This window comes from Myxocyprinus asiaticus, chromosome 34 (genome assembly GCF_019703515.2).
Source record: "Myxocyprinus asiaticus isolate MX2 ecotype Aquarium Trade chromosome 34, UBuf_Myxa_2, whole genome shotgun sequence".
Taxonomy (NCBI): domain Eukaryota; kingdom Metazoa; phylum Chordata; class Actinopteri; order Cypriniformes; family Catostomidae; genus Myxocyprinus; species Myxocyprinus asiaticus.
Window position 1 is genome coordinate 29,887,217 of NC_059377.1, and position 15,114 is coordinate 29,902,330.

The window sequence follows — 15,114 nt, forward strand, 5'->3', positions numbered from 1 at the left end:
TGCTGCTCGCCCCTTTAGATTCCGGTGTGTTCAGGATAGAGGGATTGTTTAATGTTTATTAATCACCTGTATGTGGAGGGGAGAGAGAGTACATGCAAATGCACACAAATCAAGTGTAAAACACGTGTGTACAAAGGAGTGTGGAAACAAGTACACATCCAAAGATAGCATAAGTGCACATCTCTGTTTGTGGAGTACATCTGTACTCCACAAACAGATCCAACAAACTTGAGAGATTGTTTTTGTATGGCAAAGTGCAAACAGTGGTTAAATCTACAAAATCGAATTGAATCTAAAGAAATTACTTAATGTTGAACTCATTAAAAGGATAGTTCAGACATAAATGAAAATTCAATGACTTTCTTCTGTGGAACACAAAAAGAGAAGTTAGGCAGAATCTTAGCCTCAGTCACCATTCACTTTCATTGCATCTTTTTTCCATGTAAAGAAAGTGACTGAGAATAACATTCTATTTGGAACATCATGACAATTTTCACTTTTGGCTGAACTATCCCTTTAAAAATGAAAGAAGAAACACAATAAGAAGAGCATATAACGAACAGGGGATCGATGTTTTATTAGAGCACAGAGGGTTACATTTGCAGTACAAAAGAGTGTGGCTAGAGGGGAATAACAGTAGTTGCTCATTTGGGGCCCACGAGAAGCTTCTCCATGTCATGGATGCCATCCTTGTCGATCAAACGGACAGTGAATGAAGGCAGGTTCAGGATGAAACGTTTGTTGAGCTGTCGGAGAAAAATATATAGAAACAGTTACTAAAGGTTATACACAAGACCATATACAGAAAAAAAAAGAAAAAAAAAAGAAAAAAAAAACAGCTCAAAGATAGACATCATTTACCCAACTAAAACTTCCTTTAATCAATTTCATTTCACACCGCAGATGATAGTAGTCTTTTCAATTACAATCTGGACCACTTTCATATGTTGCATATGTGGGGGCCTGCGTATCTCAGCAAGTGAAGATGCTGACTACCACACTTGGAGTCGCAAGTTCGAATCCAGGGCGTGCTGAGTGACTCCAGTCAGGCTTTCTAAGCAACCAATTGGCCCGGTTGCTAGGGTGGGTAGAGTCACGCTGGGATAAACTCCTCATGGTCACTATAATATGGTTCTCGCACTCAGTGGGGCACGTGGTCAGTTTTGCGTGGATGCCGTGGCGAATAACGTGAAGCCTCCACAGTAACGCGCTCAACAAGCCACATGATAAGATGCGTGGATTGACCATCTCAGATGCGGAGGCAAATGGGTTGAGGCGAGTCACCAGGATTGAGGCGAGTCACTACGTCGCCACGAGGACTTAGAGCACATTGGGAATTGGGCATGCCAAATTGGGGAGAAAAGGGGAGAAAATAAAAAAAAATAAAAATAAATATTGCGTATGTATCAGTCCAGTCAGAATTCAATCCAACTCAATATTTGTCATAATTGCGTACTTGATTTACCCTTGGTAACGTAAGGAAATGCACTATATTATTAGTCAAAAAGGTGCAAAATATATATAAAAAATAATATATTGATTAATTAGCTCTCAACACTTGCTTTGAATATTGATGAGTGAAGTTAAAATTGTAATACTAATGATCCATAGATTTAAAACTAAGGCCTCATACACAATAATACATTTTTGTTTAAATTTTTTTTTTTTTAAATGTTAATTTTACTATGTTTACGACTTTCACCCACACTAGAACAGTGTTTTCATCCACCGAAAATGGAGCATTTAAAAAAACTCTCCATTACTGCACAATTTGGTAAACGATGGTGTTAGGAAACTGAAAACAGTGAAAACAATTGAAAACAGATTAGTGTGGATGTGGCCTAAAAGTTCAAAATTATTTGAATGTTCACATAACAACAAAACATGATATTATATTGAGGTGTCTTTACACAGCCGGGTTAAAGATGCTGGAAGTGATTTGAGCCGTTCTGGAATTTCCACAAGCTGAGCCATTGGATTAGCCACACCCCCTCTTTCCAAAATCTCACACTCAAAAGATACCAAATGAGCTTTATTATCAGACACCGAGCAGAAGTGGTTGTCAAAAACAACAGCAGCAAAATAGCGCCCTCAACTGACAACTGTTATGAGAAAAATGGCAGAAAAATGGCATTAAAGGGTTAGTTCACCCAAAAAAGTAAATCCTCTCATGATTTACTTACTTTTAAGCCATCCCAGATGTTTATGACTTTCCTTTTCTAGCAGAACTGAAGTGAAATTTTTTATAAGCACATTTCAGCTCTTTTTGTCCATACAACACAAGTAAACAGGTGCCATTTGACTGCTGGCTATTTGACAGTCCAAAAGGCATATTTAGGCAGCATAAATGTAATCCACACAACTCCAGTCAATCAATTATCGTCTTCTGAAGCAAATCGATAGGTTTGTGTAAAAAATACATAGATAATTAAAACTTTATTAACTTTATATAAAAAAATAAATAAATAAAAAAAAATCGCTTCCAGCAGTTGACGCATCAGTGGCTTAAACACAATGGCGCTTTCATGCGAGATATGAGATGTATACAACAAAGGAATGAACGTAATGCGAGAGTTAGGTCATTTCAAACAGCAATCCAGCACTGGCCAAAGCAACAATTTAAAGTTAAAAACATTTTAATTATAAAAAAATTCTTACACCAACCTATCAATTTGCTTCAGAAGACATTAATTGATCGAGTTGTGTGTGTTTACTTGCACTGTATGGATAAAAAGAGCTGAAATGTGCTTATAAAAATCTTCACTTCAGTTCTGCTGAAGAAGGAAAGTCATACACATTTGGGATGGCTTAAAGGTAAGTAAATCATGAGAAGATTTTCATTTTTGGGTGAACTAACCCTTTAAGCCTCATTAATTCACTGCAACTACAATATTATGAAAACGCGCAAAATGATTGGCAGGCAGAAAACGTCAGAGACCGCGGACACATTTTTGTTTGCTGTTTACAGAGTCTAGTGCTGTCACAGAGACCGTTGAGATATCTCACAACACTTATTTCATTAACATCTTTCAGGGGAAAGGACATTTTTTTTTGTTACATTTCCATGAAAAACAAAATGCTCTTCGTAGCAGTTTTTGCTTAAAATTCGGTGTAAATTTGCAATACCACATAAAAGACAGACTAAATTATGCCTACTCTGACCCACCTCATCCCTTAGTATCAAAGGTAGTTCTGATGCTGCTTTGGTTCTGTCTAAATAAAATGAAGCATCACAACAGCCTTAAACTTAGTTGTCGTCATGATGGAGCATAGTATAATTTCTTATTTAAAAGTGAAAATGTATATTTTCACTCACTTGATTTTTCTATAGTCATCATTTTATATTTAAAACATTAATCTCATAACATTATTAATGCAATTGTAATTGCTGTATAAATACATTCATGACACCTCTGAGCAGCATTAAACAGTCTGTGTAAAGACAAATTTTCTTGGAATACATGCCACTTCAGATGCAGCTTCTGTGCTTCCTTTGCAGTGTAAAGCTGGCTTTTGATGATATAATTCATTTTGTCAACTGTTTAGACCAGTATCTGATACGGGCCACATTCAAAAGGTTGTGTGCACAACTTAAAACATTTTGGCTTTAGGTGTGAATGATGTGTTAGTTGTACAGATGAATTTAAGACCTGCTAACTAGAATGAGAGGAGTTATGAACTCAACAATGTGGATGAATAGACCAGTACATATAGACTGCATCTTACCTCCTCTAAACACTTTTTCAGCAGATCCATAGCCTCCTCACGAGTCAGATCTGTAGTATATATAAAAAAAAAAAAGAAAAAAAAAGAGAGAAAACAGAAGAAGGTTCAGGGTTCAAAACAAAAGAAATCTACAATAATTTGACCCTCTCTAGTGAAAGTGTAGATTCACCTGGTCTGTAGTATCGGTCCAGGATGGAGAGAGTGAGGAAGGCACCGTATCCATGTGCAGCGAAGGGGGCTTTGGCAAGTGCTGACAGGTAGTCCATGTAGTACAGTCCTGGACCATCAGTCTCATCATATCCTGCCAGAAGCAGGTTCACATGGTATGGAGTCTGAAAAAGAGAAAGAACTTTGAATTTTACCACTTTATCAACAACTTAACAAATTCATTCAATAAATCCAATACGTGAGGGATAATATACAGTCAGACTGTCATTTTCACAAAATAAACCCCGAAATGAAGGGAATGCATCTTGTATCACCCTAAAGGGACTTATTTTGCAATAATGATCGACTGACAGTACATAATCCTGCTTATTCCACAGCTATTTAAAATAAATAAATGGACATGACATACTGATTTGAGCTGAAATTATTTTATTATGCGAGTAGAAAGAGACCACGGAGTGATATGAGAAACCGGCACAGCTATGTACGAAATCGGTTGCCTGAGACAATGGTCAATGACACAATTTAGCGGCCATTATATAAATGTATTTGGCCACATAATTTCGCAATTGACCAATCAGAATCAAGTATTCCAGAGAGCGGTGTAATAAAAAAAATAAAATTTTAAAAAAAGGACAATGGTATTGAATGGAAAATAAACATATTGCACACCCAAACTCAACAAACATTTACTCTAATTGTTGCAAATGTGATTACAGCGATTCAAAATTAAATCATAGACTCAATCTGAAAACACCAACAACTGTATCAAGTTATCACCGGATGCTGCAGTAGAAGGGTAAGATGGAGAGAGCAAGTAAGAAGAGAGAGAAAGAGAGAGAGGAGAGCAAAGGGAGGGGTGTGAAACAGGCGAGAAAGGGGAGCGAATGGGAGCAAGGGGGAGGGAGGGGAGTGTGGAGCGGTCTGAAGGGGGTCGCTGGTGTCACCAGCAGTGTGACATCTGCAGGAAGACGGCACCCCTGCTGCCGCGAGCACCTACCCACCTCCTCTCTCCTCCCCTCCGTCTCCCGTCCTCACCCTGATGCCCTGGAGCAGTGCCAGCTCTCATTAAAACTTCTTTTAGTCCTTTTCCTCCGTCTATCTCGCTCTCTCTATCTCTACATAAAAAACTCTGTTCAGCTAAAACTACATTCCCTCTCCCGCACGTACTCAGTCGGCATAGCTCTCAGAATCTGAGATTTCAATCCACCTCCACTGCAATCAGCTAAGCTTTTGTGTTATCGGGTATCTTTAAAGGTGAGGTATATCAAATTTTTGAAGCTAAAATACTTTACCCCAGTTTGTGCAGAAATGACCAGGCAGTTTTGGCACTATCAAAATATTGCTCTATTTGAGCAGTCCAATGAATCAACTTCTGGTTCAACCAATGGTGTGAGACTGAGGTGGCACTATCTGTTTGTTTGACCAATAGCAAATTGGAGAATGGTGTTTGAAAACAGTCACTGTTTTTGCCACTGGGTTTGGTGACTCTAGTGGCGGAAAAATTAAAGTTGACATGAAATCGTTCACAAACGACTTGATGTATTTCTGAGTGAAAAGATATTTGACCAAAAAAATCTAATGTAGGGCGCAAAATGATTTTATTTATTGGAAATTGATAGCATTGTGAAAAGTGGCCTCAATCTGACAGGATTTGTGCTTTGTGATGTCATCCGAAAAAAAAAGTCGTTTCAGAGGCAGAGAAAGTTATTACATTTTGATGAAAGATTATGAAGATTGAATTAGTGCTGAGATATTAATAGAGCGGTAAGAATTAACTAATTGTGAACGTGTCAATTACAGCATTCCATTTAGGTCTACTCGTTAGCAGTGTTTGGTGTATCCAATTACAAAGTAATTAGTTACTGTATTCTAATTACTTTAGTCAAAAAAGTAGTGTAACATTACAGTATAAATTCTTTTAATCAGCTTACAGTTACTGACTTTCAATGAAAGTAATTACTAATTTGATTAATTCATATGTATGTTAGTTAGCGTTTCTGTAAAATCTGAAGGGTGTGTGACAATGAATGAGGAGGAAATACAGACATTTTGAATTTGAGCGGAAAAATAAAAACTTTTCTTGGAAAAGTGATTTAAGAAATAACTTAAAAGTAAAATAATTAGTCATGTGATTACTTTATAGATTAAATAATTAGTAAAGCAATATGATTACATTTTAGAAAATTAATTAGTAATTTGTAGGGGATTACTTATTTTGAGTAACTTACTCAACACTGCTTGTTAGTGACTCCTTTGTTAGACAAAATGTCCCATTTATGCATTTTTCTTTTCACCAATTCCGCATTGTAACCGGTTAAGTCAGTTGACCGTTTTGTGTATAATTTATTCCACATTTGAATAACAGTTCTGTTTATCATGCAAGAGGGCCAATGTGAAGACACTGTTTTGATTTACTAATATATATATATATTCACTGAGCACTTTATTAGGAACACCTGTACACCTAATTATTCATACGATTATCTAATCAGCCAATCATTTGGCAGCAGAGCACAGCATAAAATCATGCAAATACGGGTCAGGAGCTTCAGCTAATGTTCACATCAACCATCAGAATGGGGGAAACGTTTTATCTTAGTGATTTCGACCGAGGCATGATTGTTGTGCCAGACGGGCTGGTTTGAGTATTTCTGTAACTGCTGATTTACTGGGATTTTCACATGTCTCTAGAGTTTACTCAGAATGGTGGCAAAAAAAAAAAAACCTTCCAGTGAGTGGCAGTTCTGTGGATGGAAATGCCTTGTTGATAAGAGAGGTCAACAGAGAATGGCCAGACTGGTTCGAGCTGACAGAAAGGCTACGGTAACTCGGATAACCACTCTGTACAATTGTAGTGAGCAGAATGCACAACATGTCGAGCCTTGAGGCAGATGGGCTACAACAGCAGATTACATTGGGCACTTTATTAGGACCATAGTGTTCCTAATAAAGTGCTCAGTGAGTGTTTAAACAGCAATTCAAGTAATCCAGGAACACAGTTCTCAGCTTTCTTTGTATGAATATCCTATTTAATGAATATGTCAATGTAAATTCTATTATTTGAAAACAATTGCAATTACAGTACCAAGGAAAATAATCAACCATTTAGATTTGTCATAATCATGCAACCCTAGATTGAATCATTTACAATAAGATCAAGAACAAGTAATTGGAAAATAAATAGGTTCAATTTTGATTTTGAATTTAATGCCAGGGTTTTTAAGCAGAGTAAAAATGAATCCTTTACACTAGGTCCAGTTTCTACCTGCACTATGGCTGAGACTAAAGCAGCTCCACTTCAAACACACCTGAGAGGATTTAATCTGATCCGGGATGTCCCCTTTTCTCCGCAGGTCTTTGGGGGCACGTTTGGGTGAGTAAACACCCCCTAGACAAGCTCACCTGTGCAATATGCTTCACTCCCAGTAGGGAGGGTTTACAGGAACAGGGGGCTTGTTGAAAGACAAGATTTGAGTTTGTATGAAATTCCCCGGAGTGTCATCTACCCTTATCTGTATAAACTCAACACCTGTTTCATGCATTCTCCACCTGCCTCATGAGCTACAGTTCAAACACAACAGCCTTTCCTCTTAACTTAGTCCCAGCGTTGAAAAAGAAAAATCAGAGGGGCACCAAATAAAAGCTTTGTCTGATGGGCACCGAGACTGATAACAGTACTGTATCATTCATCCTGCCTTTGTCTTTTATCCTCTGTTCCTGTGTTCCCCATCCCTTGCCCACTGCCACAGGACATGTTCTTCTCTTCGGAATCTCTGCCCAATCTGCCGTATTAATTGTTCATCTGTAGCGGAACAGGGGAATGCCTTGCAATATGGCATCAGTAATTATTTGTGCCAGTGTGCTGGGAGAGAATGAGCTGCCAATAATGTTTCTCATGTGCCAATAAAGGCAAACTGTTGCTAGACTGTTTTGTGGATAGCTTCAAGGAAACTCAGACGCAGTGGTAATTTCAAAACAAAAGCAAAACACATAAAACGACCACCATAAATTTGGGGTTGGCTGTAAAGGGCCTGTTTAGAACAGTAACTCCCATATGTGGATTCAACCATGGACAATGAAGCTGGCTCAGGTTAATCAGAATGTTTCATGTAGCCTACCTCTTCCTTCTTTTTTTGCCCCTACCATTCTCTTTCTCAGTAAAGATCCGTCTGAGGAAAATTCACACTCCAGGGGGGCCCAGAGGCCCAGTTGTTTTTTTAGAAACCTGGTGCTTAAAGCATGCATGACATCTCTCTCATTTAAACATCCCAAAGGGTTTAAGCACAAGAGTGAAATGGGTCTATACTTAAAATCCTCACTTAATAATAAAAAAAGTGGCATTAGGTTGCACGATTACCTATCATTCTCCATTTAAATAAGATTTTAAGAATTTGAGAAAAAGAAAACACTTCTGTTGAATATTTATCCACATCAGGGATCACAGCAGTATCCAAGAATCAATATGTGAATAAAAGGATATCTACTAGCAAAACATTCACCGCTTTAAGGCAAATTAGAGAAAAAAAATATTGAAATGGACTAATTTATTCTTGCTCTGTGGGCAAGCAGTTTTTAAGTTAAGAAAGGAAAAGTAGGCTGAGGCAAACTAAAGCGTGCTGACTTATGAACTTGAAGCACTTCCTCATCCCCAAGAGACATCCCCTTCCACCCTCACCCCCCTTTGGATTGTACTAATTGTTTTTTGTAATCATTTTCTCCACTCTGCTATTGTGACAGGAGGCAGTTACACTCTTCCTAACAAATTAACACACACTACTAGACAAAAAAAGCTTAGATGGCGACAAGCCCATTTTTACACAGATGGGTGCACTCTATGTTGCCCTGAGTTTAACACACACACACACACACACACACACACACACACACACACACACACACACACACACACACACACACCTTGGAGAAAGGTTGTCTGAAACAGGCAGGCTCACATTACAGAGTAGGCGCAGGTGTCGACGACCTCTGAGACTCTGATATCACCACTAGTCATTCAAAACATATTGGCATATGTCTCCAAACACAATTCACACCAGTTACAGGGAGGGAACTTGTTCACATACACTGTGCGGCACACAACCCTTTGCTGTCTACATAGCAGGGATGGATCAGAATTGTTAACTAATGGGTTAGTGAGGTAGACTTATGAGTTTATCTAGGTTTGAAAAAATTTTGGCAGCATGTTTTTAAGGTGATGAATTTAGAGATGCAACTTCTCTGAAAGAGTTTCAGCAAGCTGAAAGCTACCAACAGTAGCTATTTTAATTGCCAGAATGTTAAAACCCTCTCCAAGAAGTACCATCTCTAAATTCATCCACTTAAAGCACTGTTTAGGTGACGAATCAATTGCCTTCAAAAATAAATTGTTTCAAAACAATTACTGTTGGATTTCAATTCACCAGCTGTGAGTGAAGTTTTTGTTATTGTTCATAATCTGCAGGTCTCTGGGTGAGAAGTATTATAGTTAATGTGCTATAAATGGTAAGTAATTTAGCCTCTTTATTTGTGGATCTGTCAGTCAACATACTGTAAAACATGCTAAGGAAAACATTTGATCAGTGTGTGGCAGACAAGACTATAAACCTACCTAATTAAACAGGGCTTCCTTAAAGGGATAGTTCACCCAATAATGAAAATTCTCTAATCATTTACTCACCCTCATCCCATCCCAGATGTGTATGACTTTCTTTCTTCTGCAGAACACAAACGAAGATTTTTAGAAGAACATCTCAGCTCTGTAAGACGATACAAAGATGTACAAGTGAATGGTGGCCAGAATTTTGAAGCTCCAAAAAGGAGATAAAGTCAGTATAAAAGTAATCTATATTTACTCCAGTGGTTAAATTCATGTCTTCTTAAGAGATATGATAGGTGTGGATGAGAAAAAGATCAATATTAAGTCCTTTTTTACCATCAATCTCCACTTTCACATTTTTCTTTGTTTGTTTTTGGCAATTTGCATTCTTCGCCACCTACCGGGCACGAAGGAGAATTTATAGTAAAAACAGACTTTTTTTATTTTCCCCCATTTCTCCCAATTTGGAATGCCCAATTCCCACTACTTAGTAGGTCCTCGTGGTGGCGCGGTTACTCACCTCAATTCGGGTGGCGGAGGACAAGTCTCAGTTGCCTCCGCTACCGAGACCGTCAATCCGCACATCTTATCACGTGGCTCGCTGTGCATGACACCGCGGAGACCCACAGCATGTGTAGGCTCATGCTACCCTCTGCGATCCACACATAACTTACCACGCATCCCATTGAGAGCGAGAACCACTAATCGCGACCACGAGGAGGTTACCCCATGACTCTACCCTCCCTAGCAAACGGGCCAATTTGGTTGCTTAGGAGACCTGGCTGGAGTCACTCAGCACACCCATCAAAAACAGACTTAAATATTTATCTGTTTCACACCCACACTTATATCGCTTCTGAAGACATATATTAAACCACTGAAGTCTTATGAATTACTTTCATGCTGCCTTTATGTGCTTTTTCGAGCTTCAAAATGTTGGCACCTATTCACTTGCATTGTATGACCTACAGAGCTGAAAATGTTTTCTAAAAATCTTCATTTGTGTTCAGCAGAAGAAAGTCATACACATCTGGGAAGGATGAGTAAATGATGAGAGAATTTTAATTTTTTGGGTTAACTATCCCTTTAAGACAGCCCAGTCATTCAGGCTGTAATTTGCTATTTTCCACGACAATACTACATATTTTACAGTCATATCAAACATTTATGGAGTAAGGATCAACTAGCAAAAAAATCTAATTGAAAAACTAATATTGGATTTTCTTTGTGGCATTGATTCATCTGTAGATAGATAGAGTATGAAAATGTAAAAAATGAAGCTAGCAAAAGTTAAATAAGAGGTTCTGTACTCACTCGACTCCTCAGATAGTCTGCAAGGTTTTTCCTTGTGAAGTTTGCAGCAGCTGCTGGGCTGAGCTCATATCCTGATAAAAGGGAAAGTTTAAGGTTAAATCAGAATAAATCCATAAAACAACAGACATAACTGCCGGAGCGAGTGCTTATCCATAGAAGCCTTGATTTAGAAAATCTATGCAATAGTATTATAGAATAAAAAATTTAAAAAGTACATGAAAACTATACATTTCTTCAGTGTAATGAGAACTTTTCAAATGCACAAGACATTTGCAACACTGAGATGATTATGCTTAGTAAGCCGACAACGTGTGTGGACATATCGATGCATGAAATGACTTTATCGGTGTCACAAACGGCATAAACCGATCGACATGGGTAGAATTCTGCCCATTACCCCGATTTCGCACTGCATGTAAAAACATTTACCACCGTTTTAACTGGCTTATCCAATGTACGCAAGTGTTGTGCGCATGCCTCTTCATGGTTTGACATCAAAAGCAGAGAATAACTTGATTATTACAAATCTCATGTAAACATGGTTTTCTTGCTTTGTCAGGTTTTTAAATAGGGCTGAAACGATTAGTCGATGTTAATTTTCACTGTCGTATAGTTGTTTGATCTCATTTAATGTAATATGAGCTCATATGAAACTCTAATGATGATGCGCGAGAGCAGCACTGCAGTTCGCGCCTGACTGAGGAGAGGAAGAAAACACAGCTCACAATCAAAGATGCACTCTAAGGGTGCCTGGGTAGCTCAGTGGTAAAAGACGCTGGCTACCACCCCTGAGTTTGCTAGTTCGAATCCCAGGGTGTGCTGAGTGACTCCAGCCAGGTTGCTAGGGAGGGTAAAGTCACATGGGGTAACCTCCTCGTGATCGCTATAATGCGGTTCGTTCTTGGTGCGGCATGTGGTGAGTTGAGCGTGGATGCCACGGTGGGTGGTGCGAAGCCTCCACACGCACTATGTCTCCGGCAACGCGCTCAACAAGCCACGTGATAAGATGCGCGGGTTGACGATCTCAGACGCGGAGTCCGCCACCCGGACTGTGGCGAATCACTACGTTAAAAGCACATTGGGAATTGGCCATTCCAAATTGGGAAAAAAAAAAAAAAAAAAGATGTACTCTAAACTTTCACAGCTTCAGGTGATGTAAATCGCAAAGTATGAGGGAATTATAATGCAAAAATACAAAATAAGTAAATACAGAAGCACTCTCATTGTGGAATAAGTGGAGCAGGAGCTCTTTAAAGGAAACACCCCGGCATTACATCTTTAATGCAGTTATATTTAATGCGTTATAGCTTTATTAAAGTTCAAATAATACAGAAGCAGATCATGTAAATAACTACAAACTCCGAAACTGGCATTTCTCTGTGCGGTCACCGCCTCTTTTATGAGTTGCGTGAAGTGTCCCGATCTAAGGGGGAAAGATTGAAACTGCACCTGGCTGAGGTTATCAGCTAGATTATAACATTACGGCTCACAATTTATTGAATCATAATGTGTCCCTGTGCATTTCTTATCGTGAAGAAAATTGGCAATACAGAGAGTTTGTTTTTTATGAGTTAAAGATGGACTGAAGTGAACAAAAAAGTGAGAGAGGTAGTCTTCACCCCATTATACACTGCAACAAAATACATTTTTGATTTGTTTTGGCTTTTTTTCCCCCCAATATAAATATCTAAAATTCCTTTAAAAAAAAAGATGCATTCACCTGAGAAGCAGCATATAAGATATTTAGACTTGCTTTTAGAGAATAGATCTTGAATATAAGTATATTTTGTCTTTACTGCACTTGCAGAAGTGAAAAAAATACACTTATATACAAAATACACTTATATTTAAGATACATTCTCTAGTCTAAATATCTTATATGTTGCTTCTCAAGTAAATGTATCTTGTTTTAAGGATTTTTAGACAAAAACACTTGATAAGAGGATTGTTTTGCAGTGAATTTCTTTACTGAATTAAACTTAAAAGTATTTTTTTCCCCTTTAATTCAGTGAATGTCATTTAAAGGTATTTTTATAAGATGCTTTTGTCATCTTTATTGTTAGTAAGCACGTTTAATACAACCTTTTAAGTCAGGCACAAGCTGAATAATCGGTTAAGAGCTAATGATTAATCGTTGCAATAATCGCCGAATAGTCGAATATTCGTTCTAATAAACGTTAGATTAATCGATTATGAAAATAATCGTTAGTTGCAGCCCTATTTTTAAAATAAGCTCATTTTGGGAGTTATCAGCGTATTGGCATGAATGTGAATGGGCTCACTGAAATAAACTGAATTTCACAGGTAAATAATGTAAATGATGTAGAGAAAAAAGAAATGGAAAAAAAGATTACAGCATACTTTCCACTACAATTAATAAATTAAAAACAGTTATACTTGAGCAGGAATGAGGAAAAAGTAATGCTTACCATTTCTCATTTTGTAAAGCTGGACATTTTTCTGAATGTATTCTGCAAACTGTACCGTGTCACCAGCTTCACCCACACACAGCAGCAAGATCTTTTCACTGAGCTTGAACATCTTGTCATAATCTGTCAAACACATATAGGTCACCTTAACATCCTCATTTGTTTACTAGATGGTCAGTTTCTGCAAATACTCTACAGCAATTTCATTTGCAAGGTATTAGTGGTCTTGTTTAAAGATATTAGTTTTCCCAGAGATGACTTAGTAGGATTATTTGCATGATTATGTGAATACACTCTGCTGCAATTCGTTTGCAATTTTCTATACATTATTCAGCAAGTTGTCTACTTCAAAACATCAACATATTGACATGGAAAATGAGTGGTAGAGACTTGGCAACTTGGGCTGGACTTAAGTATTATTGATGTAAGGATACGTTTAAATGTGATAACATCACCGTATGGATACACAATGTTTCCTTATGGTAAATCCTTCATTTTTGTATTTTTCTATGTAAATGTAATGTCAGAGAGGTTTGACATGCTCATACTTTCACTTTCAAAACAGAATCACTAACTCATCCACTTATAACTGACACTCGAGAACAAAAACAGAAAACAACTAACATTTTACTCCTAATTAAGGTTAAAATATAGAAAAATAAATAAACTTAAGCAGGCTAGGAACCCCTCGTTAACCCTTGTGCATCAATAAAAAAAAAAAAAAGTTACTCAGAGGTCCTTTGAGGACAAAAATGTCAGTGTCAAAAAACTGCCATAAAAATATTATATTTTCATATTATTTTCCACTTTCACTGATTAGATTTTTTAACCAACATCAGTCCTGATCATGACTACCAAATATACATTTTCAGGATTTTAACCCTTTAAATGCCAGTTTGTTTACATAATGCCACTGTTGTTTTTTTTTTACACACACACACACACACACACACACACACACACACACACACTTCTCAGTACACACTCTGACATCCATACCAACACACCCACACAATTTTAGCTGCATCATTTATTCAATTGGTCTGCAGTGCTCTATAATACAGCAAACAGAAAATAGGAAAAAAGCATGTATTTGCTCCATAGGGTACATATATATAAAAATGGCGCCATCTGTTTAAAAATATTAAAATTTTGAAGCCAGGGCTCCGGAATGAAAGCATATCATAGAATTCATGATTTTATGCTTTAATGGCACTGGGATCAAATATTGCTATTTTGTGTACACAGTGTATTACTGATGTATTTTATGAACTGAGGTTGAAATATCAAAATTCCTCAAAAAATACACACACCTTTGGAAAAAAAAAAATTATGCCGTTGGCATTAACACAGGCAAAATGATCGGGAAAAAATTAAAAAGACAAAAATGTCCCGAAGGTCGCACAAGGCTTAAGATAAAATACTATGTAAATCAATTCAAGGCACAAACCGTGTTAGCACAGAGTAGCTCAGATAACACGGCTAAAACTTCTTCACAGTTCCTAACTATTTTAAAATGGGAAGACATTTAGGTTAAAATATGAGATAAATATATAAAGAGTAAATGTGGTTAATACTTATAATCTGAAACTTTTGTATCGACTTACATATCTGTCAGACCGGTTAGCCCGCTGCTAATATGCTGATACACATCTGACAAACTCACCGTGTTTCATCTTGATTATACTGCTGGCTGCTACATTATCTGCTGCAACCAGAACAAAGTCTGGTCCTTGAATCCCGATCAAGTATTCCATGCTGTGATTACAGTTTAAAATAAACGTTTAAATACACTCTGTTTAGTAAATGGTGTAGCAATGCAGCTCAATCAGATATTACACAGCAAAAGCTGAATGGAGGTCAATAGCGGCGCACTGTTTA

General features: G+C 37.6%; 1 protein-coding gene across 1 annotated transcript; it reads right to left on the minus strand.

Moving 5' to 3' along the window:
* Positions 1-553: 553 nt before the first annotated feature.
* Positions 554-15,114, minus strand: LOC127425525 (proteasome subunit beta type-2-like). Its single transcript, XM_051671613.1, has 6 exons — positions 14,900-15,114; positions 13,234-13,356; positions 10,805-10,875; positions 3,896-4,058; positions 3,727-3,776; positions 554-746 (listed from the first exon to the last, which is right to left on the minus strand). The coding sequence occupies exons 1-6, from the start codon at positions 14,988-14,990 to the stop codon at positions 645-647; spliced, it is 600 nt and encodes a 199-aa protein (XP_051527573.1). The 5' UTR covers positions 14,991-15,114; the 3' UTR covers positions 554-644.

Bases quoted from the DNA above. Each gene is read 5' to 3' on its own strand.
- LOC127425525 (XM_051671613.1), bottom strand. From the start codon at position 14,990: ATGGAATACTTGATCGGGATTCAAGGACCAGACTTTGTTCTGGTTGCA. The intron at 10,876-13,233 runs GTAAGCATTACT...CCCTTTTATCAG, and splicing joins GCTTTACAAAATGAGAAATG to GATATGAGCTCAGCCCAGCA. The intron at 4,059-10,804 runs GTGAGTACAGAA...TCTCTTTTTCAG, and splicing joins CAGACTATCTGAGGAGTCGA to ACTCCATACCATGTGAACCT.